This window comes from Cheilinus undulatus, linkage group 20 (assembly GCF_018320785.1).
Source record: "Cheilinus undulatus linkage group 20, ASM1832078v1, whole genome shotgun sequence".
In the NCBI taxonomy this organism is placed as follows: Eukaryota; Metazoa; Chordata; class Actinopteri; order Labriformes; family Labridae; genus Cheilinus; species Cheilinus undulatus.
Window position 1 is genome coordinate 23,910,734 of NC_054884.1, and position 27,711 is coordinate 23,938,444.

A 27,711-nucleotide genomic window follows, 5' to 3' on the forward strand; every position below is an offset into this window, starting at 1 on the left:
AAGATTTAATCTCCCAGTAACTGTTCCTCTTGCTCAAAGGTTGCGGTTGCTGGCATAAAATCCTTCAACATAAAAGAGGGAGTGGGTGGAAGAAGAAAATCTCCAGTAAAAGCTCAGGAGCAGGTGAAAAAATAGAAGAAAGAGAAACACCACAGGCTTTTTCCTCATTGCTAACAAAGCAATTCATCTGTTGGTTTTCTATCGGTTTTCCAGGTCAGAAAGGTCAGCAAGGTCAGCAGACCTTGAGTTATAGAGAGCACGACAACCAATAAACACAATACTTTTACTGCTACAAAACATATAAATATATTACATAAATAATGTTAGACGGGGCAGGTTTGGTGTCACCGCATATGTGGCCTGTAAATGGAGTTTCTGAAGGAGCTGCAGCTTTTCAAACAGCTTCAGGTTAAAGGTGACTGAGGCTCTGACAAGCTCTGATGTTTTCAAAAAAGAAGCAATCAATTCAAATCAAAGTGAATGAGAAAGAGGGGCGAGGAATGAGAGTGAGATGGAAGGTGAAAGCCTGAAAACATGTAAAGTGTTTATGTAAATAAAGTAAATAGTACAGATGTGATAGCTCCTGTAGTTTGAAACTGTACTTCACCTAAATTCAGTTCTATTATCAGCGTACACACATCCTCACGCTTTTACTTTGAAGACTTTCTGCCACATTGCCAGACCTACAGTATTTGCAAAATGAGGGTTAGACTGGATTTTGGAGGGCCGTTACCAAGAGGAGAAAATCGAATCATTTCTTAGAGCTACATTAAAAAGAAGAATAAAGAACACAATATTACAATTCTACATAAAGAAAATGTCTTCTATATCTTTTTTATATAAAAATGTTTGTCACAAAACAGCTGTCAACATTTTCAGTGCTTGATACTTAAAGAGGGGGCATTATACTTTTCTGATTTTTAAAACATAAAGTCACAATGTTAGGTGTCCATACTTCACGTATGCAAAGTTTCAAACCACAGGATAAACATATGTGGCAGTAATCTTGGAATTAGAGTGTAAACTGGTGAAAACGGTTAGTTGGGAATCTCTCCGAGATCTTCCTGAGAAGAAGTGCAAAAAAATTGCAATACAGCAAGTGTCCACTTGAGGCTGGCTGCAGAAACACCAAAAGTCACGTACACAACAATTGTAAAAAAAATCTGTTGTTTTTTTTTAACGTGAGAAATGAAATGTGTCTCATTGGCTAACGTCTTTGTGAGCACACACTGAGCACCACCAGGTGTTGTCAAGTACAGACCAGACATGCTGCTCAGTGGGTCCACCTCCACAAACCAAGCTCTCCCAGAATGCTTTGTGAGTCACATTAACCAAGAAGGTCAGTACAAACAGCTTTTCATTATATGGTTCATCAGTGAAACCAAAGTTAGTAAATAAAATTTCAGCCAGGCGTACACTAGTACGACTTGTTTGGAAGTTGCACAGACTTTCGACTGTCATTTGTTGTGCTATGTACAGAGAGATATGAAGGCCAACCACAACTACGGCCTGATCAGCTGCTCCCGACTAGTTGGATGAATTTTTGACATGATTGTTATTTGGTCGTCCAACTCTAGAAAACTCCCACAGTGAGAGCAGAACCACAGGGAGAATCCTCAACTTTGGGGTCTTTTTTATCCTTCATAGACTGTTCAGCATCTTAAATTATCACTTCAACAGCAGCAATGACTTTCTAATGCCTCCCACACCCCGCTTTAATATAGGACATAAATGAGAAGAAAACATTCCTACCCATGGACCTCAAGCTGACACGGATGGAAATGCTTTCTGTGTGTGTGATGGAGGGAGAGAGAGTTAGGATTAGGGATGCGCGCTGTTCATCGCTAAAACAGTTAAATTCATTTATCAAATTAGCAGGCAGGATTTATGAGTCGGTTAAACGAATTACCATCATTCTTATAAACACAGGCTTGAAATCTCAATCTATAATGCTCTTTTAAACAGTAACGAACCTCCCGCCACTAGTGGCCGCTGTAGCTTCAGCTAATGGCCGCTGCCTTTCTGTCTGGCACTTCATGGATGTAAACATGAGAAGCTCAGTGGTGGCTTAGCGGTTAACGTTTGGTAGGAACAGTATGATATCAAAGTTTGTTTAAGTAGTAAATGGGAATAAAGTGATATGTTGGTTGTCGAGGGTTGAACTCACGTATAACTTCCACTCGAAGTGATAACAGGCCACATCTCAAAGCACGATATTAATCTGCAAAGAGAAACGAAGGCTGGCGGCGTTAGCTTGTAATGTTAGCCTTGCTGTACAGAGTATATCAGGCTAGCGTCACATCCGCTGACCCTATGACCCTGTGAGGAATTTGTCTGTTTTCTGAAGATTTTCTCCTCTTTAGAGTAGTTGGTTAAACGAAATTTAAATGAGCGATTAGCTGAATACAGAAATAGACGCTTAGAAACATCCTTAGTTAGGATATGGCTGTATTCAACCTGGGTGTGTAAGACTTTTTCAAAGAAAACTCCTCAGACTTTTGTCACAGTTACTTCACTCCTGCCCCGTTAGCACTAAGGTCATGCATGACGATCAGACCATATAGTGTGAGCACGTAAATCGTGCGCGATGGTTGTGCGCCGCCTTAAGGGAGTGCTGTTTTTGTTGAACAGAGTCAGGAAGTAAACAGCTGAGGAGGGCAGCACTCTCTACTTGTCATCTTTTGTTTTTGTTTTGATAGAGAGTCCTCTAGCAGCAGAATTTAAATACTGTGAATCAAAATGATTGTGAAGAAGTAAAGCTTAAAAAACACTCACACATTTTAGTCACATTAAAACCGGGGTGGGGGGGGGGGACTGTCTGAATTGTCTGCTTGCAATGTTTGCTGATGAAAACAAGAAATTACCTGACACTGGATGCGAAGGATGAGTTTTTTTGTTTCTGTGATATGGAAATAGCTATCAGTAATATTTAATTTTTACTAGTATTGAAAAAAGCTTTAAATTCATGTATTGTGTCAATTAACTGTTAGGAACGACATACACATTTGCTTTGCTGACTGCAGAGCAAGTCAGACACATCATTTGAATATTTTTCCTACAACTGGTTACAACAATATTTGCGAGATGACGTTCTGACCTGGTCGTGTTACAGAAAGAATCAATGAAAAATTGTATGAAACAGTTTTATAGACGTTCTTCCTAAAGTTGTTGAGATATTTCAAGCTATAAAGTCTACTGTCCTACAGGCCAACACTCTCATTCCAATGAACTTTAGAGAGATGTCATTTCTAAACAAAAACCAAAGACACAAAGCTCAGACCTGTCTTCAACTACTATAAAAATAAATTAAAGTGACAGAGATTAAAGATAAACTAAGACGGACGGGGAGCACAAACAAGTTTAACAGGTCAGTGAGGTCTATTGTTTTGAAAAATGAGGCTTAAAGTGGATTCAGGGGGTGAAACAGTCAGAGGGCGCACTCTGCACCCCAACATTACCAAATTAATTTTACCCCGTTAACCCCCCCCAACCCAAACGCACCCACACACGTTACAAACACCAACAACGTAATATATTTTGATTGCTCATTCACACTTATGCTTTGCAATCCCATAATCCCACTCCAGATTGAGAACACCTTTTAAGATTCGATGTGATTATGATTAGGGATTATGATCAAATTATGACAGAGTGACAGATTAGACAGGGGTTTTGTGTGTGTGTGGTTGTGTGTGTATGTGTGAACACGGATATAAAGTCAGTTATCTATATTTGTGAGGAATTCTAGTTGAATTCAGCAGTAGAAATATTGTGGAAAAAGGAAAAAATCAACATAAGAGGGGGACAGATTGTTAGTGTCATTTTTAGAGACTTGAGCTAACATTAGGAATGGCAGAACTGGATTACTACCAAAATCTGATACACACTTCTTGGCACGTGGCCCGTCTGGCTGACAAAATCCACAACAATCTGTTCATAGATTTTAGTGATTCTCATAAATTAAGCCATGAATGGGATGGCTGATTGGACTCTGGTCAATGACTGAAATATCTCAGTAACTTTGAGATGCATTAATAGGAACTTTTAGCGTCATATTTCCCTGAGGATCAATCCAATTAAATATTGTTATCCTCTTAACTAATACTCAGCCTTTTTCAACACCCTGGAGGGCCTGTGGACATTGTCAAGGCCAAGGCTTTCTTTTAAAATGCTCTAAAAAAATCGACCAAAAATGCACATCAGTAGCTGTTGCTCTGTAACCAGGTCAGTGAATGAAAAGACCAGATCAGCAGGTATGCCAAAATTGATCCAAGTGTGTTTTTAAGGCCCTTGCTGTTGGCTAAGCAGAGCTTTGGCCCATTTCAAACAAAACATCAGAAAAATCTTCATATTCTATTTGTGGTCATGTGCTTGACATGTCTGCAGAGTACAAACACATGTGCACAAAGAGATTTATATAGCCTCAGTTTTTCTTTAGTAAAGACACTGGGTTTCTCCACATGGTTAGACAAGTGGATCATTGACCAACTGAGGCCTCAGGTAGCACAGCTCACCCAAGACCATTGTTGGACTGTCACTTTGAGACATCTTTTCTCTGGTTGAAAAACATTTAATATAAATTTAATTTAATAATTATATTATATTAAATTTAATAAATAAAGATTTCAGATAGGTCAGAACTTTTTCATGTGAACTTACTGCAAGCTACAGCTGACTGATTTTATGCCGCCAGCTGAGCTCCACAAACACTGTTACTGTAAACAAACATAAAAGACTGTTGTATACCAATACAGTTTGTATTGGTGTACAAGTAAAAAAAGTTCGTAGCTAAGTGTACATGCATATACCTGCATCTACACTTGATTTACAAGAAGGTGGAGCAACACAATAGCTGTTAATATTTTCATAAATGTACATGTCTTTTAACAACAAGATTCAGGCTCAGTTCAGTCACCTATAGCCAACAGTACAATAAGAAAAACACACACCAATTAAGTGTAAGCCACTAATAGCTACAGGTGCTAACTGGCTAGCAAGTTTTTCCACTACACCTTTTTACCTGTTAGAGGGGTCCTCATCTGCAGCCCCCTGGATGGTACACTGAAGGCAGACTACTGCTAAACACCTGCCAGGTCAAAGAAACATCATTTTCTCCTCTTCTGTGGCGTAAACAGCGGCATACATAAAGTTACTGCCAGCTAGCTAGCAGGATTTTGACATTAGCATCACCAATGTTCGCAGAGAAATAACTGGGTGTAAACAGAGCTGTTTGCATAAACATTTAGTGGATCTTCCCACCCTAGTTTTATACTTTTCTGTTCATATATTCTATCATTTATTGGTATTAAATATCAACTGGTGTAACTGTCAGTCAGCTCTTCCCACCTTACAACTGACGTCACATGGACAAATCCAACTGGGGGAGAGGGGGGGGTATCTGTTTACAATTTTTGAGACACACTTCTAATAAAATAGACTACTTCTTCCAGTCCAACATGTCATCAGAGCACTAGCTTCCAGTTACACCTTAACTTTGTCCTCTAAATCATTTGAAGTCATTTTACCCCACCAAATACCGTATTATTACTTAATTCGGGACTATATTTATAAAACACCTCTAAATGAAATACATCTAGAGCCAACCTGAAAGATTAAAAAAAATATGATTAATACGAGATAACATTAATTTTTGAGCAAACCAGTCAATATTTTTTGGGTAAAAAAATATATTTTTGAAACTATAAAGTTGTATATTTACAAGCAAACAAACTCAGAATTTAAGAAATTAAAAAGTATTAAAATTTGACATTAGAACTCAGAAGTTTTTATGTTTAAAGATTCTGAATTAACAACAGTGGAAAGTCAAAAAATACAATAAACCAAACTGAATTAAGTGGCAGGAACAGTGGCAATTGAATTTTTGATTTAATCTGGAAAAAAATAAAGTTTTGGTTCACGTACATATGACTTAAATTTTTTTTTCTCCCAAATGAACAACTATCTAAACTTGAGAATTTTGAGGGATTTATTGAGAATTAACGGACCCTTCATTTTTTAAGAGTGGCCCTGATACACAGTCATACTAATGAATAGTTTACACATTTATTTTTTGTCAGTAACAACTGTATGCAGGCCTATTACAAGCCTTTTACTTGAATATCCCCCACGATTAATAAAGTATCTAGTTATCTATTGTATTGGGATTTTCTTAATAAAAACAACTAAAATTGATGTGTACTTTTTCCAAGTGGGACATGGGGGTCTTAGCTGCTCTTGGACATGAATGGGGGACCTTAAGGAGAAAATGTTGAGAACCACTGATCTACATTAAGGTCTTGTTTTTACTTAAATTCAACTTTGAAATGATACATTACTTAACTATAAAATTCAACATGGATGCCTGAAAAAAAATCTCCATATATACATTTTAATACTCTATCACATCTTCAATTTCTAACCCATTACATTAAAAACAGTTAAATGTACATTTTGCGCCTACATAAGATAAAAAATGTGACAACAAAGAAAATGTTGGTATTTCCCATTGTAGTATGTAAATTAGGCTTACTTAGAGAAATTTGAGATTAGACTTTGAGGAAAAAAACCTGATACCACACAGCAGCTGAATGTAAGGACTTAATTTTTAATTTTTACTAATCTAGATGCTGTATTTACAAGTTTTACATTGCTGTTAGTGTAAAAAGTAAAAAAAAAAAGTACATCAGCCCATTTTAGGATAGTTATGAGTTTCTTTATTTATATCTAATTTTAAATAAACAACCCCTTAAATGCCATAAATATATCATATTTAAGACCTAAGAGTCTTGCATTTAAGACTTTTTTATACTTCTTAAAAGCCTTAATTTTGGCTAAATAGATTTTTAAAATTCTAACACTTTTTAAGACCCCCACAGACACCCTGTTACTAAAGACTGATTTCTACTTACCTGTTTGATAATTATAATCTCACTGTGTTTTAGGACCCTTACTAAGCAGGTAACAGAGAAGAACATCTTATACAAGGCATGCACAAAAACACCAGAGATGACATGATGTGTTATGATGTCTTATTGAAATACACAGCCACCACAGAATCCTTGGCAGGTATTTTATTTCATATATAGACGCTTTCTGTAATCAAATGTGAGTGCAATCAAACAACAGCAATACAAACATTACCAATGCAGTCTGAGAACCAGGAACAGGGTTAAAACAGGGAGTTCACTCACTCTACATAGCGAGTAGCTAGTAACCTCATGGACAACATTAAAAAAAAAAACTTTCCTCTGTCAGGACAGTCCTCTGTCATGTGTACTTCCAACCATGATGGTGGGGGGAAGGAGAGGGAGCCCATCCTCCTGCCCTAACCTTCCTCCTCCTCTTACAGGAAGTCCAACCAGTGATACAACAGCCCCCCCTACCCACCACCTGTCTCCATGAGTCCAACTTGCACTCAGCTTTTCAGTGAACTAGATAACCTCCTGTTTCCCCATCATGATTATCATCGTCATCATCCTAATAATTAAAAAAAAAATCCAAATCATTTCCACTTCTCACACAGCAGGAACCAATCAGAGTGCAGAGGTCCTTCTGGTTCAGTCAGTCTCAACCAATGGCTGTCCATCCGGGGTCGACTAGAAAACCACGTAGCTGTACATGTAGAACCAAAGTCCTCATGCAGTGCCCTGCGAAGGTTGCACATCACATACGTGCACAGGTGGAAGTGGGGATGGTGGAAGGAGGGTGTTTGATGGTTTGTCGTGTTTGTGTGTGTGTTAGAGAGAGTGTGTGTGTCTTTTTTTTTAAGAGGGGAGAAGCAAAAGGTGTTAGGCAATGATCAGACCCAGGAGCACAAAAAAATAAAAGTCCAGGAGAAGAAGAGTTACATACAAAGTCTTTATCCACCGTCTGTCTTCTCTTGGCCCTCCTTGAAACACTCTCACACACACGTACTGTCTCTCGCACACACAACACGCACACACATTATAGGTCCTCATGTCATTGTGAAGTCAGGTGTTCAATGTCAACATTCAAGAAAAGAAAAAAAACACCTCAATGGTAAAAATCATCCCTACCATCACAATGCTTCAGTTCATAAAATCTTGACATTTCTGAAAAGTGATTTTTGTTTTCCTCCAGGTTTAAAGCAGTATGTGTTCGTGTGTAGTTGTCATTGTCTTTGTCCCATCCCTGCAAACGCACACCCATACGCACGCACATGCACAACCAACATACGCACACTCACGCACTCCAACACACACCACATGTCCTCTTTTAGTGGAGAAAGACATGGCGCAATGGAGAGACACTCCTCCTTTCGGGGTGGACGCACCAATCGGCAGGAGGAGACAGGGAAGGGGGCGCTGCCACAGCTACCATGGGTCTTCAAGCTCACCAGCACTCTGGGTAAGAGGAGGGAGAAATAGAGAGGTGTGTTAGGATTAGTTTAATTACTGATCCCAATGCATTTTAAAATAATTAAAACTTTCTTGTCTCTTTCATCTACCCAATAGGGATAAAGGTAAAACACAATGAGATTCAGGCTGTTAAGGCTGCACGTTAACACAACCAGAACCCAGACCTTCGATGACTCACCTTGCGGAGAATCACGAGGCCAACTGTCAGACTGAAAAACAGTGGAGAAATGGAGAGAAAAAAGTCCCTATAGCCTAGAGAAGCAGCTCCCCTTCACTCCAACAACATGGCAGGTGCTTATTTTGGAGGTCTAAAACCACCAGGGTGCTAATGTTTTAAAGCAGTGGTTTTCAAAGTGTGAGGAGAGAACCTCAGGGGAGCCATGACAAAATAACAACCTGAAAGAAAGTGACTTGCTTAGTAAACTAAAGTAATAAATGAGGCAAAACTGAGAGATTTTATGAGTTACCACAGAGGGATTGTATGTGTACATTCTCATTCTTTCATATCATGGTTATACAAATCTTCCTCAAGGGGGAAAGTGGACTTGTCTGAGGTTCAAGAACCTCAATCAAGGTTTGAGGCTCAAGGGTAAAAAGTGTAGTTTTATAGAGAAGCAGAAAGAAGGACAGCAGGAACTTCAGTTCCCATCAGCCACTGTATGCCCATCATCCTTTGCACTCCATTCGCTGGCTTAATCTAACAGCCTGAAAATGGTGGCTCCTACGAGTGGCAAGGAAAAACCAAGTGACCAAGTTTTAGAGACTGTAGAGGCTCCTGAAGCTTTTAACTCTGATGGGTCTGGAGGACTTTAGTTTCCTGGTGTCAATATCAGGAAAGACCTAGAGCTGTTTTCAGTGGGGGAAAACAAAGATTTTAGGTTAGTAAACAGGATGGAGCCAAAGTTTAAGTATATATTTTAAGCCTACCGCACTTTTTGCCATATTGTAATATTCAAATTACACCTATGCTGATGTCACTTTTTTCCAGTCTTAAGTTGTTGTTTTAAGGTTTTCTGATAAAACCATACCATGGACTTGTTACAGAGGTATTACCCTGAGATTTTGATACTGTCACATTCCTAATAAGCAGAAAAAAAGAGCAAGTATGACCACAACTATCTAAAAATGTGGATTTTCATGTGTGACTTCTGATAATGATGCTCTGTGCCATGGTGTGTAATTTACAAAGAGGTGCTCACTAATGACAGCATGAGGCTCTGGGTCATGGTGAGACAAAGCAGCCAAGTTTAGGGACTGAGTCACACAAGTATTTTGACAGGAAGCTAGAGGTTACAGAAAAATCACTGAGATATTGAGCTCTGTTAATACAAAGACAACTGAAGCAACATATCGGGTGGAGTTGTACATAATGAAGACTAGGGGAAGACCAATTATTGGCTTAACCGATTATTGAGGACAGTATGTAGCATTTGGATCTGCATGTGCATTTTATTTTACAGATAATTAAGTAAATCAAACAAAAAAGTATATTACTTTGGTCCCACTGACAAGTTTGTCTTCCTCTCTAGCTTTAGTTTCACTCTCCAAAGTCTCAACAAATGTCCTGTGTACAATCTGATTGGCTAGATGTCGTGAGACTAGATTGCTAATTTTCCTTCATTTTTTTGATTATGCAATTTCACTTTTGCAAGATTAAATACATTTTGTACTTAATAACAAATGAATATCAGTTCCAAACATTGGCTATCAGTCTCATGAGCTGCTAATAATCGGTATAGGTCCTGAAAAAAAAACATATCAGTGAACCGCTTGTGAAGACAGCAAAAATCTGATATTACTTCACCCTATACCTATGTGTTGGGGAAAGAACTGAATATGATCTTACTGTCTGACAACATTATCTTAGAGTACACCTCAGAAGAGCCTCTGATGTGAGCAACAGGTACTGGGCAGTGATTGTGAGATCCCTTTCTTCTCCATTAAACCTCCATATTTAATGTTAACTGCATGTGCGTCTTGGACGCAGACCTACTGTTCCCACAAAAACAGAGGCGAGCAAAATAAAACGGAGGTAATGGCCGCTAGTTAACTGTCGATGATTTTGACAGTGATATAAAAATAATGATGTGCATAGCGTCCGAACAGCTTTGTTTATAATGTTTAAGCAGGAGTTAAATTTCTTAAATAGGCCATAGCAGTTATTATGTTCTCTCCAACACTTTGAAAACCCCGTTTTAAAGGATACTAAGGATTAAAATTTCTTTAAGCAGCTAAAATAAAACCACAAGACAAGGCTTAAGCTAGATGCTGATGAGACAAGGAAGAGGGTCTAATTTCTGTTCCCTAAAACTTAACAGAAATGGTCACTACGAAGCGCTAAAAGTTTTGGGGATTTCCCTCCATCTATTGCAAACACATTTCCCTGGGCTACGTCAGGGATCGACACTCACTTAGATTAAAAAAAAAACATGACAAGAGGACAGGAAACATCTCTGTACAGTCAGATAAGAGACACAAAGGGATACTCATACACATCAGACAAATCATAGCATTATACCTCAAATCATTTTTTATTTTATTCATTTGTCATTTTTACTGCATGGGACTGATCCGACCCACGTAATCACATACAAATACACTTCATACATACACAAACGCACATACATACACACAGTGTTTAGCATAACCTCCCCGCTGATATCTTAGTTCCTTTATTGAAGAGATAAGTGCAGTGCATGCAGAGTTGCTGGGTGTCGGGCATTATACAACATCCTTCATCTACCTGCCCCCCAGAGAAGAAAAATATGCATTACTTAGGCTTTTTTTGACAAGTCTTGCCACAGTTAATCTCATATGTTGCAATTCTGAGTTCAAAATTGTAAGAATATGATAGATTGATGTGCTGTAGAAACATTTGAGAGCCTAATCCCCTCACTAGTTTCATCATGAGGCCACTTTTCCAGCGCTATTGTAAACGCCTGTAAGCTTGAGCCGTCTAATATTTACTGGTAAGTGGTGAGATAGCCTGCCAGCATGTTAATATAATAAACTAGTATATCAGTAAGCTAATATGGCATGGAAGTATTTTGTTTTCACTGTTAGCATATGAATTAGCAGCAGTGATTGCTCACATGATTGTGTGGGTGTAATATTTTTAAGGTGTCTCCAAAGAAAGGCTGAGTTAACAGAACAATGCTGATTATATCTCAGAGGCTTTCTTACATCTTTAACCCCACCAACTGACTCAGCTCAACTTTTATCTGTTGTACTTTAGCTACCCTTAACCTCAGCTGTTATATGAGTATAATGCTAACAGCAGCATTTACCATGAATGATGCACTCAGCTCAAATCAGATACTGTTGACATGCTAGCATGTCTTCAGATAGGTTTAAAACCCATGAAAATATAAACGTATTGACATGTTTACCTTATTACATAATCATTAATGTCCTTTTTATCACTGGTTCTCAACTGGTCAATGTCAGGACCAACCGCCTTAAGGGTAAACCACAACCAAATTTCTTACATTCTGCAATCGTAACCAAATGTTTTTAATTACAAGCAGTTTGGACTTGAGATGGAACAAAAGATGAAATGGGACTAAGAGATGGAGACGTGTCCTTCAAATTTAAAAGCAAATAATAAATTTTTTCGCAAACTTTTTCCAGGCACATACTGTGACCCATCTCTGAGTTTCAACCCACCAGTTGAGATCCAATGCTTTAAATGATCATTGTACAAAGAAACACTAGATTTCTACATTTTGAAAAAACTGAAACAAAAAAAATACATGTAAGCTGTCATTGTGAAGCAGTGCATTCTGGGTAGTGATGTCAATCTGCTGCTCTATTCTTCCTATGGAGTGGCATCATTAAAAATGTTTCATTTCATCCTGGTTTTATTGAAGAGGACAAAAAAGAGGAAGTTAATATAATGTAGATCAAGGGAAAACTATCAGAAAGATGCAGGAAGAACAATGCAACCATTTGGCATCTCTACCCAGAGTGCATTGCACAAAACTTTCAGCCTATATGTTCACTTGTTTTGCAATTGTTTTTCAAAATGTGCAAATTTGTCTTCCTTGTACAAAAAATATACAAAAGACAGGAATGTTAATTTAATTAGGACAATGTGTCTTAAAATAAGGGTTCCCTATAAAGCAAAGGTTTTTTTTCCATAACACAAGGTAAATGTCTTTTACAAGCAACACAAAGGGGCAGTGCTTTCACAGAAGGGTTTTTCAGACTGCTTGTTTTTGTTTACAAGAGGAAAATCTTCAAGAGTGGCAGCAGAACGCCTTTACACACCAAGTTAGTTTTTCATCCTAATTTTTCGAACAGGTTTGATTTTGTGTGAATTTTCACATCAGCCCAAGTCATTTAGGTCGGTGATTGATTGCTCCTTCAGCTCAGTCACACTGCAGTTAAAGGAATATTTCTTTGTTTTTTTTTTAAAGTTGGGTTGTCTGAGGTACTTAGTAGTAGCATTATTCTCCAGTGATTTTAGAGAGTATTGTCCCTTAAGGTCACACAGATCTCACTAGAGGAAGCTAGGCTAAATAGTGTAGCAGATGGTATAGTTTCACCATGTAATTTAACAAATTTAAGGTAAACAATTGGCCAGGTATCAAGTTGGCTCAATTGTACGCTATATTGAGAATTTTTTGAGTATTTTATTTTTAGCCCAGCCTCTGTGTTTGACAATACTTTTGCTATGTAAGCTTGCGCTATCAGCTATGTGCTCCTCCGCTTCAGCATATCTGAACAGCTAGATTTGCCAAACACAGAGGCTTTTTGGGTGAATAATAAAACACTTGTGGTGAAACTGTACCAATCTGCTAAGCTGTATAGCCTAGCTTCTCCAAGTGTTTCCTGTGCTACTACTAGTGGCAGGTACCTTATTCAACCCAACCTAAAAAATTCTGAAATATCCCTTTAAAATGGACCCAAATCTGTTTTTTTTGTTTGTTTGTTTTGTTTTGTTTTGTTTTTTTTGCTTTTTATCTGACAGTATGAACAGCTCAAGTCACACTGAACATGATCTTTTCAAATCAGATTCAGGCCATTTTCATAGGTCGGTCTAAATCAGATACGTATCTGATACTTTGGAATTTGACTGCAGTGTGAACAGCCAAACAAAAAAAATCAGATCTGAGAAAAGATCAAAATTGAGTATTCTGGCCTGTGTGAACGTAGCCTTCTTGTATCTTCCACCACCTGGACAGTGAAAAGACTTTGTCAACAGTAACTGTGATGTGAGCTGCTAATCGAAGGCAACAGCTAACACTGACACGAGATAGGCTGAAATAAAAGTTGAACCACATCAAATAAGATAGAGTGATACTGAATATCCAAAAATGACTTGCTCTGTCTTCAAGACAAACTACTTTGATTTATTTTTTGTAAAGCCATCTGCATTTTTTACTCAAAATATTTTTTGTATCATCTAAAAATGTTGACTATGTTTTGCCCTTTTGACACATTTACATTCATCCAGAAAGCAACAACCAGGGACAAACTACCATGTTGTTGTGCAGAACTGTGAGGCAGCATCTTCAAATGTGGTGATATGGTTTATGTTTATGTGGTGATGGAATGGTTTTAAGTAAAAGAAGCTCAAACTACAAACATACACCCACTAAACCATCTTAACACCCCCCCCCCCCCAATGTGGTTCCAGATGGCTTTGATTAACCAAACCTAGTTGAATATGCTTCTAATGGACTAACATTCAGAGAAATCCTCCCACTACAAAACAATTCAGCAGTGATGATCTGTGTCTTTCTTGGCCACTCAAACACACACACTCACACACAGATACACACAAATACGCAAAAGAGTGCTTTCTGAGTCTGTAGACAGGGTTTGTCTGAACACAGCTGCAGTTCAGAGGGTCTTCTCTCCTTTTCTTTGACAGTTCGTTTGCTGTAAGCAGGTGTGGGGGGTGCAGGGAGGGGAAAGGGGGGGTCAGCCAGAAGCCAATACTGGGAAATGTAGGCCATGGAGTGCAAGGTTCATTTTCTGCTTCACCAGCCACTTCTGCATGATATAATGACTTATTAGCTTCGGTTGTAAACATCAGTCTGTGAGATACGTCGTAAAAGTGGCTGGCAAGTTTGGGAATCCAAGCCAAGGTGATCAGTGGGAAGGGGGCCACAGACAGGAAAAAGGAAAAAGAAAGCCCTTTTTAGGTGGAAGAGATATATAAAGCTTCAGAACAGAGCTTGAATGGACAGAGGGGGCATTTTTATTTCCACTGTATTAGTGAAATATTTATGAATGGAAAAAAGGAGACTTGTGATAGAGCCCAGAGTGGATTTTTCCATTCAAGTTCTGTGATGAAGGAAAAAGGAGGTGAGGTTCAAAGCACATCTGACTGGAGCTGAGAGATGCTCATTTAGAGGGGGGATCACACTCGGGGACGGGCGCATCTTGGCTGCTCTCTGGCTCTGCATTGGCAGGTGAGGGCGGGGGCGAGGGGGGAGAGGGAGGGGAGGCGGGCTGCTCCTGGCTGTTGTCGTTCCCGTTGTCGTCCTCTGAGGTCCTCCTGCCCTCCCCGGCTCCCTCGGTAATGCTCTCCTCCCCGGGCAGGTGGAAGGCAGCCAGGGACTCCTCCAGCACTGTGCGGTACTGCCCCCGGTGGTGCAGCCGGAACTGCCGCAGAGCCTCCAGCAGATGAGCTGCCGTGCTGCCACCTCCCTCCTCACTCTCCTCCTTCTCTCCCCCCGCGCAGGCCTGAGGTGACACGCCAGGGGTCAGACTCTGCAGGCACGCTCCATGGTAAAACACACACATCTAACAAACAGCAGCACTGCACTCACAGCACTGTGACACAAATATCTCGCACACACTGACGTGACGATGTCAGGGACATTCTTGCACCAGTCAGACAGACCCATGCAAACGCTACCTCTGACCCTGTGACCAACAACCCTTTGTGATATTTGCTGTGTGGTGTAACAGAGAGGGGGGTGTTGGTCAGCACCCACACAGCCCAGACACATAAAGAGCCGGCAGGTCAAGACTCCACTGACATCAATAAGACCTCAAAATTAAACATCACATCCATCCTTACATACTGTCTAAAACCCTGCGCTGAGGCCTTCCTGTGGTAACTTCATACCTTTTCTGTGATGATCAAAGATTGTTGTGAGGTTGTTGATCTTTCGTATTCTGTGGTGGATCACATGGCCATCACTGTTTTTACTTAAAGTTCAAAGAAGTGCTCCAAAACATTCATTTACTTAAAACATACAGCTATTTTCTACAATGCAAGATTTCAACCTATTGAGGGAGAAAATCTGTTAAAAAGTGGCACAGCCTGCCTGGTCTGCTCTGTTATGTATCCCAGTAGGATTCCAGCTCACCTTCAGCTGCACAGCAGTCTTCTATCAATGAATAAAACTATTTTTTCTACAGTGTCAGGCAGCATGCAATGTATGATGGTGGTGCTACACTTACAGAAATGATGGTGCACATCTTAAGACCCTGCATGAACGTATGACGACATTACACTGTGACTTTCCACAGCATAGTATTAATTTCTGCCTTTTTTTGAGATCATTGTTCAGACTGTCCACTGATGTTTAAGTACTTTGTTGGGAGAATTTGCTGTTTGTATATTTTGAGGACAAAGCTCAGAAATGATCAAGTATTTTCAGGAAAATTTTGGGAATATGTTTGTATATTTTGAGAGTTTCATTGGGAATATTTCTTCTTTTTTTAATTTAGCTTTTTTGGGGGGGGGGGGGAGATTTTCATGGGAATCTGAGGAATTGTTTGGACATTTGGGGCATTTTCTAAGCAAATTTCAGATTTTTTTGGGGGGGTGGGGTTGATTAGGCAATGGGGCTGGAAATTTTAGGGAATTTGTTTGGATATTCCAGTTGTTTTCATGGAATTTTGGGTAATGTATTTGTCATTTTTTGAGAATTTACTAGGGGGATTTGCTTTGAAATTTGCTTGAAATTTTCAGGAAGTTACATGGAATTTTAGGTGACTTTTTATTATTATTTAATGAAAGAGTTTCACTGAAAAATTTGAGGACTATGTGAAAAAAAGTTATAAGGTACATTTATAGGATCCTTCGAAATATGTTTAAGGATTTGAGGATTTCACAGAAAATGTATGGTAATTTCTTTGAAATTTTAAGAAAATGGTTGGATTTTTATAAAGGAAAATTTCCAAGAAACTCCTGTTAAAAGACCAAGCTGACGTTTTAACTTATCAGGTTCTACATATCCCGAATCAGAAAGAGAGACTTAAAAAGCATTCCATACAAAAGCTCAGGTCTAAGGAGGTTAAAGTCTTGTACTAGTGTATTTGTTGCTCTAGAACGTCCCACTTTTTAGATTAAAAATTGGCATTTAAATGTGTCCTTATGAGATACTACTTAATGACATCCACAGTGGTGCTGAAAATAATCTATTTGGCTAAAGACGACAGTGGAATAACATCATACAGCACTAAAATTAGTTGAAGCTTCAATTTGTAAAAATTTTGCACTTAAATGTTGATATTAATTTAACTACTCCTGTTTATGTATTTTGGGTGTGCTCTTACATTACTTTAAATATTCCAACATCTTTCAAATCCAAAGAAATTCTTAATTTCTTTTTATCATAAAGACAAGTTTATTGTAATGGCAGCCACTGTGGCAGACATGACTTATCATGTATGTTACGTGGAACGCTGCTATATAATGAAGCAGGAACTGCTCTAGAGGCTGCTCTTATGCGCTCATGCATGTTTAGCACTGCTCACTTGCGACAGACCACAAATATTCTCTGCCATCAATTGCAATTTCAATCACCCAAGTTCACCAGAAGTCGCTGTCGCTGAAGTCACCATTGTGGCCACACTAATCATTTCCAGGTCAAGTAGAGACCAGACCAGCTGCTCTGCGTGTCCATCTCAGCCACTTACGTATTGTTTTGAATCCAGCGCTCTGTGCAGTAAAACCTGAACTGCATAAGATCTATTTACTATTTACCTACTTTTCATTAAAAAATGTCTTATAATGAGGGGGAAAAGCTGTTAAAAGTGCCAATCATTTGATCACTTGCAGCACAAACCAGGAAGGGTACTTTTAACAGGTTTTCTTCCGCATTAAATCAACAACTTATCAATGAGACCAAAACACTGATTCATTGTACAGTAAATACATCTAATGTAGTGTAATTTTATTGAACAGAGTCCTCAATTCAAAACAAGGAGTAAGCAGTTTAGCTAAGCCAAGCCCCTACCTCTACTCGACATCTTTTGTTTTTGCTTTGACTGAGATCCCCTGGCAGAAGAATTTAAGAGATAAAGCTTGGTAAGAGATAAATCTGGCACCTAATTTCACTGAAAAAACACATTAATTATGCACTTTACCTTTTGATGGTCATTTTATTTTTTTCAGTTCATCAGATCATGACTTATCATTACACAACTGTCAATAGCAGTTTCTTAGTTATCACAGAAGTGCCCTCTTCTAATGCTGACGTCAACAAAAATGATCATCTTTTTTTATTCCACACTTTAGGGCTTTTGCAAAAGAAGATTGAGCACAGACCATTTAACTGAATTATTACAAAATTAAGGGCCTTTGACATTCTCCAGTGAATGAAACCACTGAGTTTCTCTGAGCTTACTAAAGTTGTTCTGTAAAAATGTATCCTCCACCTGCCTTTACACCTAAATTATTTTAATACTCTCGCTCTCTCATTCTCACACAAGCACAAAAGAGTGTCTTCGTCTGGGCTGGTGTGTGTATGACGTCATGTAGAGGGGAGGAGGGGGTGGGCTGAAAGGTCTTAGAGAGGTGAGGAGTTCAGAGAGTGATCAACTCACCCCTTCCTCTTCTCTGTGAGGATTCAGCTTGTTGTACATGGCCTCGATCACACTCCGTCTGCAAATGCACAAAGACACACACAGCAGCTGTTAGAGAAAGGAACAACTCACCGCTTAATGCAAACAGTTCATTCTCAGCAAATGTATATTGATTCACATTTTAATGGAGCCAAGAAAGCAGCTGAGTCAATACCTGGGTGTCTGCCTCTCATACATAAAAGAGGTTACTGCATCTCTTTGTGAATGCCTAGGTAGAATTGTTTTCTCAAGTAGGATCTGGAGATGCAATACTTCAATTAACAATTGACTACATTATCAAGTAAGCTGATGATTTTTGTTTAATCATCATGAAAGATCTAAGAACTGTGAAAATGTTAACAGAGCACTGGAAAACTTGTTTATTATACAGCTGAAGAATGGAACATTATATCTTGGTGAGGTGGTTTCAAGCACAAATCATGTGTATTCCAGCCAGTCCACAGGCGATATGAACCCAACAGTGCTTGAATACTGTCATTAGCATTCTCTGAGCTGCACGGTAGATGTGGAAGTAGGAAGAGGACTGTGATGGCGTCTCAAACAAAATAAAACATCCATAGTAGGCAGAGGGGCACCACTGTCAGCGGCTTTTTGCAGATAATGTCACATCACAGTGAAGAACTCCAGATGGGGGCAAGAAATGATATCTGCATAGAAAAGTGTAATAAAACTGTCTTTTTTGGACTGTTTACTAGGGCTGAACGATTTGGGAAAATAATCAAAATGCAATTTTTTTCTCCAATATTGCAATTGCGATTTGATATGCAATTATTCCTTAACTCTCTTTTATTCCTAAATAAGGGTTGACCAATTGTTTAAAAATATCTAATGCTGATGATTTTGACTTGTTTTGCAAATTGGATATGAATTGTTGCATTAAAGAGTTTTTGTCATTTTCAAATTTAACAAGAAAAAACTACTATGTAATACAAAAACATAAACATATTTAATACAAAAAAATGCAAACATGAAGAAAGTAGGATTTTTTTAAAGACTATTCTAAAAAAATGTTTAAAGCCTGGACAAGCCATGTCAGACATCATTCACATATGTGTGGCTCTTCCTCTATAACTGTTAGCCTGCTGATCCAAACCAAGCTGTGCTGATCACCAGTTTGGCTGAGCCAGGCTCCACTGAGTCGCACCCAGAATTGTCCTGCCCAAACCCGCCCTCCAAGCGTGCCGTGGTGACGTCAGTGGTTTGTCGTCATTCAGGGACGCATCGCCGACGTATTTCAGTAGCAACAGCTGCACCAAATTTAAAATACCTGCCGGATTACTAATAGGAGAAGAAAGAAAATTTGAAGTACAAACAATGGCAAACTCTTCTTCTGGCAGAACAAAATAATGCTTACTGTAGTGCAGCTGTTCAGTGTCATCAACTCAAAATGCCGCGTCATCAGCTCTAGACATGCCCTCAAACAGGTAGCTCAGTCGTGGTGGAAAAGCAAATCTCCTGTTGTGCTGTGCTGCCATGCCAAGACAAACCAAGCAGAGCTAAGCCACTGAATGTAACAGAAAAGCTCCAATAGTCTGTTTCCAATAAGTTGTCTGGTTTGGTTTGGAACAATACAGTTTGGCACAGTAAACCCTGATCTTGCCTGTGTTCCCACAGCCAAAGTCCATCCAGCCTTGCTTGTTTATAGAGATCTTGATTGCTTTGCTCAGCTCAGTAATAAGACCTGGGCTTTTAGTACCAGTTTGGCTTTTTAAATGTGTATTAAATAACAACAAAAACAGGGGAGAGAAAACCCATTCTCAAATGGGTGCCAGCTCCTGTGGTTCACATGAAAGAGTTGGCTCCTAGAACTGACTTGTTCGTAGCTGACACATTATTACTTGGTTGTCTACCCCACAAGGTTTATTTGGTTAATAGTGTAATAGCATGTTTATGACAAAATGAGGGAGAAAAGCTGTTAAAGGAGCATGGCTAGACTCTTAACTAAGTACAAGACTCCTCAAGACTCTTTCCTCCCTTCATCTGGCTAGATGTGCAGTAGGGGGTCTACAGGACTATATAATTTGTGATAGCAGTGGCCTGGCCAAGTCAGGTAAATCAGCACAAGGGAAAAATTCCCTTTTTTGAAAAGTATAGGGATCTTACCAAGTGTATTTAGAAATTTTCTGATGATGATTGCAAGATTGGATCCATTTAGAGCTTTGATGAACCAACTTTATTTTCTAATTAATGTTCTTCGCTTCCTGCCCCCGATCTGACATTCATTTGTCATAGTGATCAAGTGACTGCAAACTACCGATTGTTACCTAGTTGATAATGCAATTGGTTGCCATGACTGCTTCTTGGTATAAGCAGGTTTGCAAACCTACTACACACATACCCCTGCATACTGTTTTGGACTGTGAACATACGTGAATCTGCTAGGGCATGGAGCAACATTAGTAATGTGAAAGCAAGCAGCAACCTCAAGTCCTGAAAAATGAAGCCAATGCGGAAGTGCAAAAAATTGCAATATGAAGGTGTCCACTTGAGGGTGGCTGCAGGAACACCGAAAGTCCTTTCTGAACAGCTGTTAAACAGCTGTTTTTACACAAGAAATAAACCGGTTTACAGCCTGATTCAAAAAAACCAAACGTGTCTCATTAGCTAATGCCTTCATGTGCTCTCACTGCACAGGGGGGTGAATGTTTTTGTACCACAATGGTTTAGATTATATTTAGGAAAAACCTCACTGTGCACTGATTGGTGCATCTCGTTTGATTGACATAGCTTGACAGGCAGAAGCTATCTGTCTACCAGAATGCTAGCTAGCTAGCTGATAGAAAGTTGAGCTTAGTGAGCGGGCCGTTAGGTTGATCCAAAGTTCGGTTGAGCCAGCAAATTCAATATGGAAGCTGCCGCGGATTGGCTTCAAGAGCAGTTTGAGTATTGTAAGCAGACGGCTGACGTCAGGCTTTGTCCAGTTCTTTCAACAGTCTATGTGTGAAAGCAGACACACAAGGAAATGGCTAAAACAATTATGTTCAGGAACAGAACAAAACTATCATTCCTAACAAGAAAACACCCTTAAACTAGAGCCTTTGATTATCTTGGATGACTCTAAATCAAGGATGAAAGACCATTTGACCAGGAAAAAAAAATGTAGTTTCAGGGGGTTATATGCAGCCTTTATACAGACCAGTTTCCTAATGCTTCAAGAATTACATGCTTAGTGCATTAATCAATATTTGGTATAATAAAAAGCCCTGTTTCTGATCTATTAATGATACTATCCTGTTGCTCTTTCTCATATATATTGTATGTAAAACACTATAAAACTACCTGATTTGTATTCTGAGTTGAGCATGTTTCTAAGTCATGATAATATAATCTAAATGGGTAACTCCAATGTCAACAGTATATTCTATGTGTGTAAAATGCAGTGATGTTTTGTTCCCTGCGGTGTATTTACTTGCTGGCCAGGCCGCCTCCAGGTGGAAGGTTGGGGATGTTCTCTGTGGCGATGCTCCTCAGAACAGACACCAGGTCAGGGACTCCCGCCTCCCCACAGTTTCCCAGTAGCTCTACACACAAACACAAAGAGGAGAAGCGGTTTATGAGAGATCAGGGTGTATACTGAAGCAAGGTCGCAGCACAAAACGCAACAAGGTGTAGGTGTTAAAATGGCAGCTTCCTCTGCAGAGGCTGAGAAATCAGCCAAAGTGGTGGAAAAATCAGATACAGCACTGTTTACCATCTGAAGCACCACAGTGAAGCAGACCGATTTTTAAATATTTGTACAACCTAAAGAATGTTTATTTTGTCCTGGTTATGTACACAGAAACTGAGCACTGTATGCAGCCTTTTGTCTCGCTTAACCTTTTCAAAAAGCAGTTTGAATCAATAATGTCCCTTAAAAAAGGGAAAATTTGATGCTTGGTTCCAAAAAGTAACTGGCAATAAGTAAATTACTTCTTTGGGATTCTAATCTAAGAGGAATCTTTCTTTTTCCTTTTAAATGTAAGGAAAAAATCAGTTTTTTATGTCTCTATGCAAGGAAGTGAACATGTGATGTGTGTGCTGACCCTCGACACGGCTCTCCAGGTATTTATCCAATTCCTCCTCTTTCTTCACGGCGTCCTCTGAGATCTTGGGAGCTCCAGGTAAACACACCAACACCACGCTCATATTGTCCCTGCTCCCCTGTAAGAATGAGGACAGGCACAGAGAGAACAGACAGGGTCAAGGTCCATTTATTTACCATACCACAGCATAGAGTTGAACAGCACAACCTGTAGATCATTCAAGTAACAAAAACCAGACGGTCTACTTTTTGCACAAGAAGGAAAATTATTTATGAAAACAGCATTAAAAGTAAAATGATTTACATGTTGATTTTTTTGGCCAGATCACAATTTCTATTTCAACACAGTTCTTTTCCATTAAGATTTTTCAGAAGTCCCTGAACACTGGACGGAGAAAAATTGAATGTTTGAGAAGAAAAAGTCACTCAGCCACAGAGCACTGAAAGATCAGTGGTCCATTTATCATTACATCAATCATTGTCTAATCAATATAAGCTATGAAAGTGCAGGTTAACCTTTATTTTTTAGACTTCTATGTAGATTTTAATCAACACTAACTATGTTAACAACTGGTGTTACAGTCAAACTAGTGGCAGACATGAATTTCCAAACTAAATACTCAGGTAGGTGCCAAGGGCTTTACATTTAAGATTTTTGGAAATTCCACATTTGGCAGTTTTTGATTTTATGCGTCACGTATATGCAATTTGAAAATACATTTATGGCTTATAAGGTATGATGTTTGAATTTGGTATTCAGAGATAATTGTGGCTGAGTGGCTGTGACACTGCTGCATTTCTACCAAACAGACTGGTTCACTTCAGTTCAGTTCAGTATGGTACACATTTATTTGCACTTCCACTGTCAAAAGTTGGTTAAAATACCAAAATAACTGATTCATACCATACTACACTTTGGCATCCTGCTGTTGGGGTATCAAACATACCTATCTGACCCTAAAGAGTGGAGCTACATGGCCTGCAGACCACTGATTGGTTGAAAGAATAGTCACAATGCTCTTAAAGGAAACTGTGATACAGATGAGGATGAAATTATTAGCCCCCGCCCCCTATGAAAATCTCAGTTTTTCCCCAAGTGCTGTCAGACAGAACAAGCAACTTTTAACACAGCTTTTCCAAACATCCTAGTTTTATTTTGGTTGCTTACATTATTTTAGTTGGCACATAGAAACAAATAAAATCACAAAAACCACAAGGTTAAAAATTTATTAGCCCCTTTAGAACTGACCATTTGATTGAGCCATAGTACAAACCACTGTTGTGCAATGATGTACTCTAATTGTGAAATGCTCAAAGCTTGTAAAATCAACTTAAAATGGAGTGTCATCTTCCAATTTACACGCAGCATAAAAACGGTTTGAGCTGTCACTTGAGAAAAACATCACTGCAAAAACACAAGAAATCAGTTCAGGCTTGAGAAAAAGAATGGCTGATGCTCACAAAGCCGGAGAAGGATATTTAAAGTTAACAGAGCATTTCCATGTGTCAAGAACTGGAGTGAGTATTATCAAGAAATTCAATGAGAGCCACGCAGTACAGATAAAACCTGCAGAGGTAGAAAGAGAAAGATCTTAAAGACTAGTGAGACATCTGTCTGATGACCCCTGAACAACTTTAAAGACACTAGTGAATGACTTAGCAAAGTCAGAAACTATATTCTCAAAGAATACATCTCTAGAGCTCTGAACAGAAAAGGAGCACGAAACACTCCACCTCTGCAGAGGAGACACCTGGAGGAAGATTATGGATACTGGAAGCATGTCCTTTGGTCAGATGAGACCAAACTAGAGCTCTTTGGTCATAGAGACGTTGCTTATGTTTGGAGAAAGAAGGGAGAGGCATATAACCCATAGAACACCATCCCCCACAGTAAAACACAGTGGTGGGAGTGTTATGCTGCGGGGATTCAGAATCTTATAAAGGTGGAAGGAATCAAAAAGAATGAAGGATATGTGAAGATTTTGAAAGGAAACCTCAAGCAGTGAGCAGCAAAACCGGGTCTGGGTTGTCGCTTTGTCTTCCAGCACAACCCAAAACATTGGTGGCTCCTGGTGAAGAACTACCTCCAGAAAATCAAGCTGAATGTTATTGAGTGGCCTGTACAAAGCCCTGACTTGATTACCAAGGCCCCTCCAGACGGAGACGAATTCCGGAGTGTGCACAAAAGTTTTTTGTCGTAATGGGGTTTCATTGATACAGAAACGGCATTTTGGGAGGCTGTAAATGTTACTTTTTGAAACCGGGTCCTAGAGTGAACAAATCTGTTAACGCTTATTACTTCATCTCCATGTAGACAGCCAACCGCATCTTTCTTGAAACGATTACATCATACATAGCATAGCCCACCTACGCCACACGTGCTGTCAAACCAGAACAACAATGGAGGATTACAGGGTTGTGCTGCAGAAGCTACAAAGCCTATTATAACTTTTACAGCAAAATCTGTTGCTCCTTTACCACCACGGCGAACAACTTACACCAGATGTTCTTAAATCCACCGCGCAGAACAACCACAAGGGCAACTAGGAGAAAGTTTGTGACAGCTTTCTATAATCTTCTTCTCTCTTTTGGTGCATTTCTGGGGCAACAATCCCATGTTTATGGAAAACTTTTTCAAAACAAAACAGAAATATATTGATTTTGTCCCTGTGTGGACAAGGTTCAAGACTCATGGCAGAAGACCATCAAATCTTTAGGAGCTTGAGAGATTGGCCAAAGAAGAATGTGCTTGGGGAAAAAAGGAGACACAAATGACTATCAACATCATGGGGCTAATAATTTATACCCTGACAGTTTTTTTTGTTTGTTTCTGTGTCCAAAGTAAATATTGTAAGCATCCAAACTAAAACTAGGATGTTTGGAAAAGCTGTGTTAAACATTCCTTGCTCCATTTAACAGCATTTGGGATAAACTGAAACTTTCACAGGGAGGCCAATTATTTTGTCCCCAACTGTATATGATTTAGCAAATTCACCTTGCAGGGTACTGCATAGATTGAAATGACAACTATTAAATACAAGTTATAAGTTGTAGCATTATGTTATGAGCCATTTAGCAGCCAAAAGACTAGCTTTTACACTGAGCTGCGCCACATGATCTGAATCTCTAAAAGAGAGATTTCCCATTCCAACAAGTGAAACTGGATGGGCATCAGCTGTGGAAATACAAGTAAGATCAGATTTTACTGGACCAAAACATGCCATTCTGTAAAGTACCAAACCAGACTGCTTGTGGAAATGTGCCAATACAAGAGTAGAAACAGCTCTCTGAAGCAGTGTCAACAAATGATATTGAAAACTAAGACTGTATTTAAAAAAAACAGAAGAGGTTCACTGTCTGCAAACATAGATCATTTTCAGTTCTCTTTTTTCTTAATAATCCAAAGCTGGAATTGACTAAAATAAAATGTGTAACTTTTCCACACTGTAAGGGAACCCTGTAATGTACAGTGTCACATACATGACAAAAGGCAGCAGCAGCAGAGGAGATTTATGGCAGCGTGTGGCTGTTATTTGAGATAACCCATGCACCAAAGTAAAAATAACTGGGCTGCTGTGCACTCGCCGGTTCTTGGGAGTACTCAAGACCCAAAACAGGCAGTACATGGGAGGCGAAAGTCCAAGACAAGGACTCGTGGGTGGGTTCAGCTGAGGCAAACAGTGATGCTTCCTTTTTTGTTTCAGATCAATAGCTGAGAGGGCCAACTGCCTGGGACAGGACAGGAAGTAGAAAGCAACGGCACATTACTCAATATCTGGCATCTCTTGCATTGAGATGTTAACTTTATCAGTTAACATTACAGATTACTTCACATTTCTGTGACCTTGCAGCATTTTAGTAATTGTTTAAAAGTCATTAGAAGCTACAAAATGTATTGAACTTTAATGGGCACTGACATCACATCTAAATCAGATAGTCTTCTAACCCCTTTAAGTCAATGTTTAGTAAGTGACCTTATTTAAAACATTGAATTTCTCTTCCTTAATAGCCTGGCTGCTAGTTAAAAGGAAACAAAAGGGAAAAACTAAAATAGCACAAGGACATAAAAATACTTGAGTCAAATTGACCAAGCAAACAGGGCATTAAGTCATGTTATTCATGCATTGTGTTAAAAAAAAAAAAAAAAAGCACAAGTTGAAAGGCAGACTTTCATCTCAAATTATCATTAACCACAGAAAGCCACTTACCTTATGCAGACAGGTGTCCACCACTGAGTTACACACCTTCTCTAGGTCATCACACACCTGGAGTCGTGAGCGTACAAACTCACACAGCTCATCGTTGGACATGACGTCCCAGATTCCATCGCATGCCAGCACCACAAACTCGTCTCCTTCGTTCGCCCGCTCCAACACACAAACCTCAGGCTCAGGGCTCACCAGCTGCTCCGTGGGGCCCTTACCATCCACACATTTATAGTCGTAGTCCCCCAAGGCCCGAGACACAGCCAGGGAGCCATTTACCCTCTGGATCATCACTGAGCCGCCAGCGTTCTGGATGCGCTCCTTTTCACGAGGGTTGCAGGGCTTGTGGTCCTGCGTGGAGAAGCCTACCTTGCCGTCTCGACTCAGGACGGCCCTCGAGTCGCCGCAGTTAATGAAGTAGAGGTGAGTCGGGCTGAGCAACACACACACGGCTGTCGATCCGCTGCGGTCCAGGCCTTGCCGCAGGTCGGCGAAGCTGCGCATGTACTCGTCAATGTTCAGGAAACCCGAGCGGATGCCGTCCTTCACGCCCTCCACTGAGGGTCCTGAAGTGAAGTCGGCTCCTCCTGATAAGATGTGTTCCAGCAAGTGGCCAGAGCAGTAGTTGGCCACCCTGGAGCCTGCATGGCCGTCATAGACAGCAAAGAAGGACCAGTCGGTGAGTCCATGGGGGAGGCCCACCACAGCTGTGTGGGCATCCTCCATCTCCACCCGCCAGCCCTGCATGGAGCTGAGGCCATAGCGCAGTCCATTGCCTTCCCCATGAGCACTATGCTTCTCTGTCTTCGGCTTGTCCAGGAATGCACCCATTGCTGCCTACAGCTGGAGATGAAACAGAGAGAGAGGACAGAAAGTTTAAAATGACACCAATAAACCTTCACCAGATAAGACCAAGAAGATGATCTGACTTGACTATGCTCTAATGGTCCACTTATGGGCTCTGCACCACTTTGAATAAAGCTAAACCCAAAAATCAGCTATGGTGAGTATATGGCAGATCAAAACAATGCTGGTTGCTTCTATGCTACTGTCAGTATAGGCCACAGAATGTTTTTTCCATAGTTTTCAAAGTTTGTTGTTTCTACAGCTGAGCCCTTGCAATGAGACGTCATCATGATGCCCACTGACTGTAAGGGAAGGACGTTCTCTCTTACCCCATGTGATGGCAGAGCTATCGGCTGGAGAGGGAAGATTTCAGGTGAAAAGCAACAGGATTGTTACAGGATTGGGTGGTATCCATTACTAATACTGT

The 27,711-nt window shown here is 39.7% G+C and overlaps 1 protein-coding gene across 2 annotated transcripts in view; it reads right to left on the reverse strand.

The window, feature by feature from the left end:
* Positions 1 to 7,055: 7,055 nt before the first annotated feature.
* Positions 7,056 to 27,711, reverse strand: part of ppm1bb (protein phosphatase, Mg2+/Mn2+ dependent, 1Bb) — a 39,135-nt gene continuing 18,479 nt past the window's right edge. The window contains exons 2-6 of one of the 2 annotated variants that reach the window (XM_041815125.1): positions 26,442 to 27,281; positions 22,235 to 22,352; positions 21,622 to 21,733; positions 18,174 to 18,231; positions 7,056 to 8,363 (exon numbers count right to left, since the gene is read on the reverse strand). In XM_041815125.1, the coding sequence (XP_041671059.1) occupies positions 8,334 to 8,363; positions 18,174 to 18,231; positions 21,622 to 21,733; positions 22,235 to 22,352; positions 26,442 to 27,269 (1,146 nt within the window). In that variant the 5' untranslated portion in view covers positions 27,270 to 27,281 and the 3' untranslated portion in view covers positions 7,056 to 8,333. The other variant, XM_041815124.1, reaches the window with a different exon arrangement.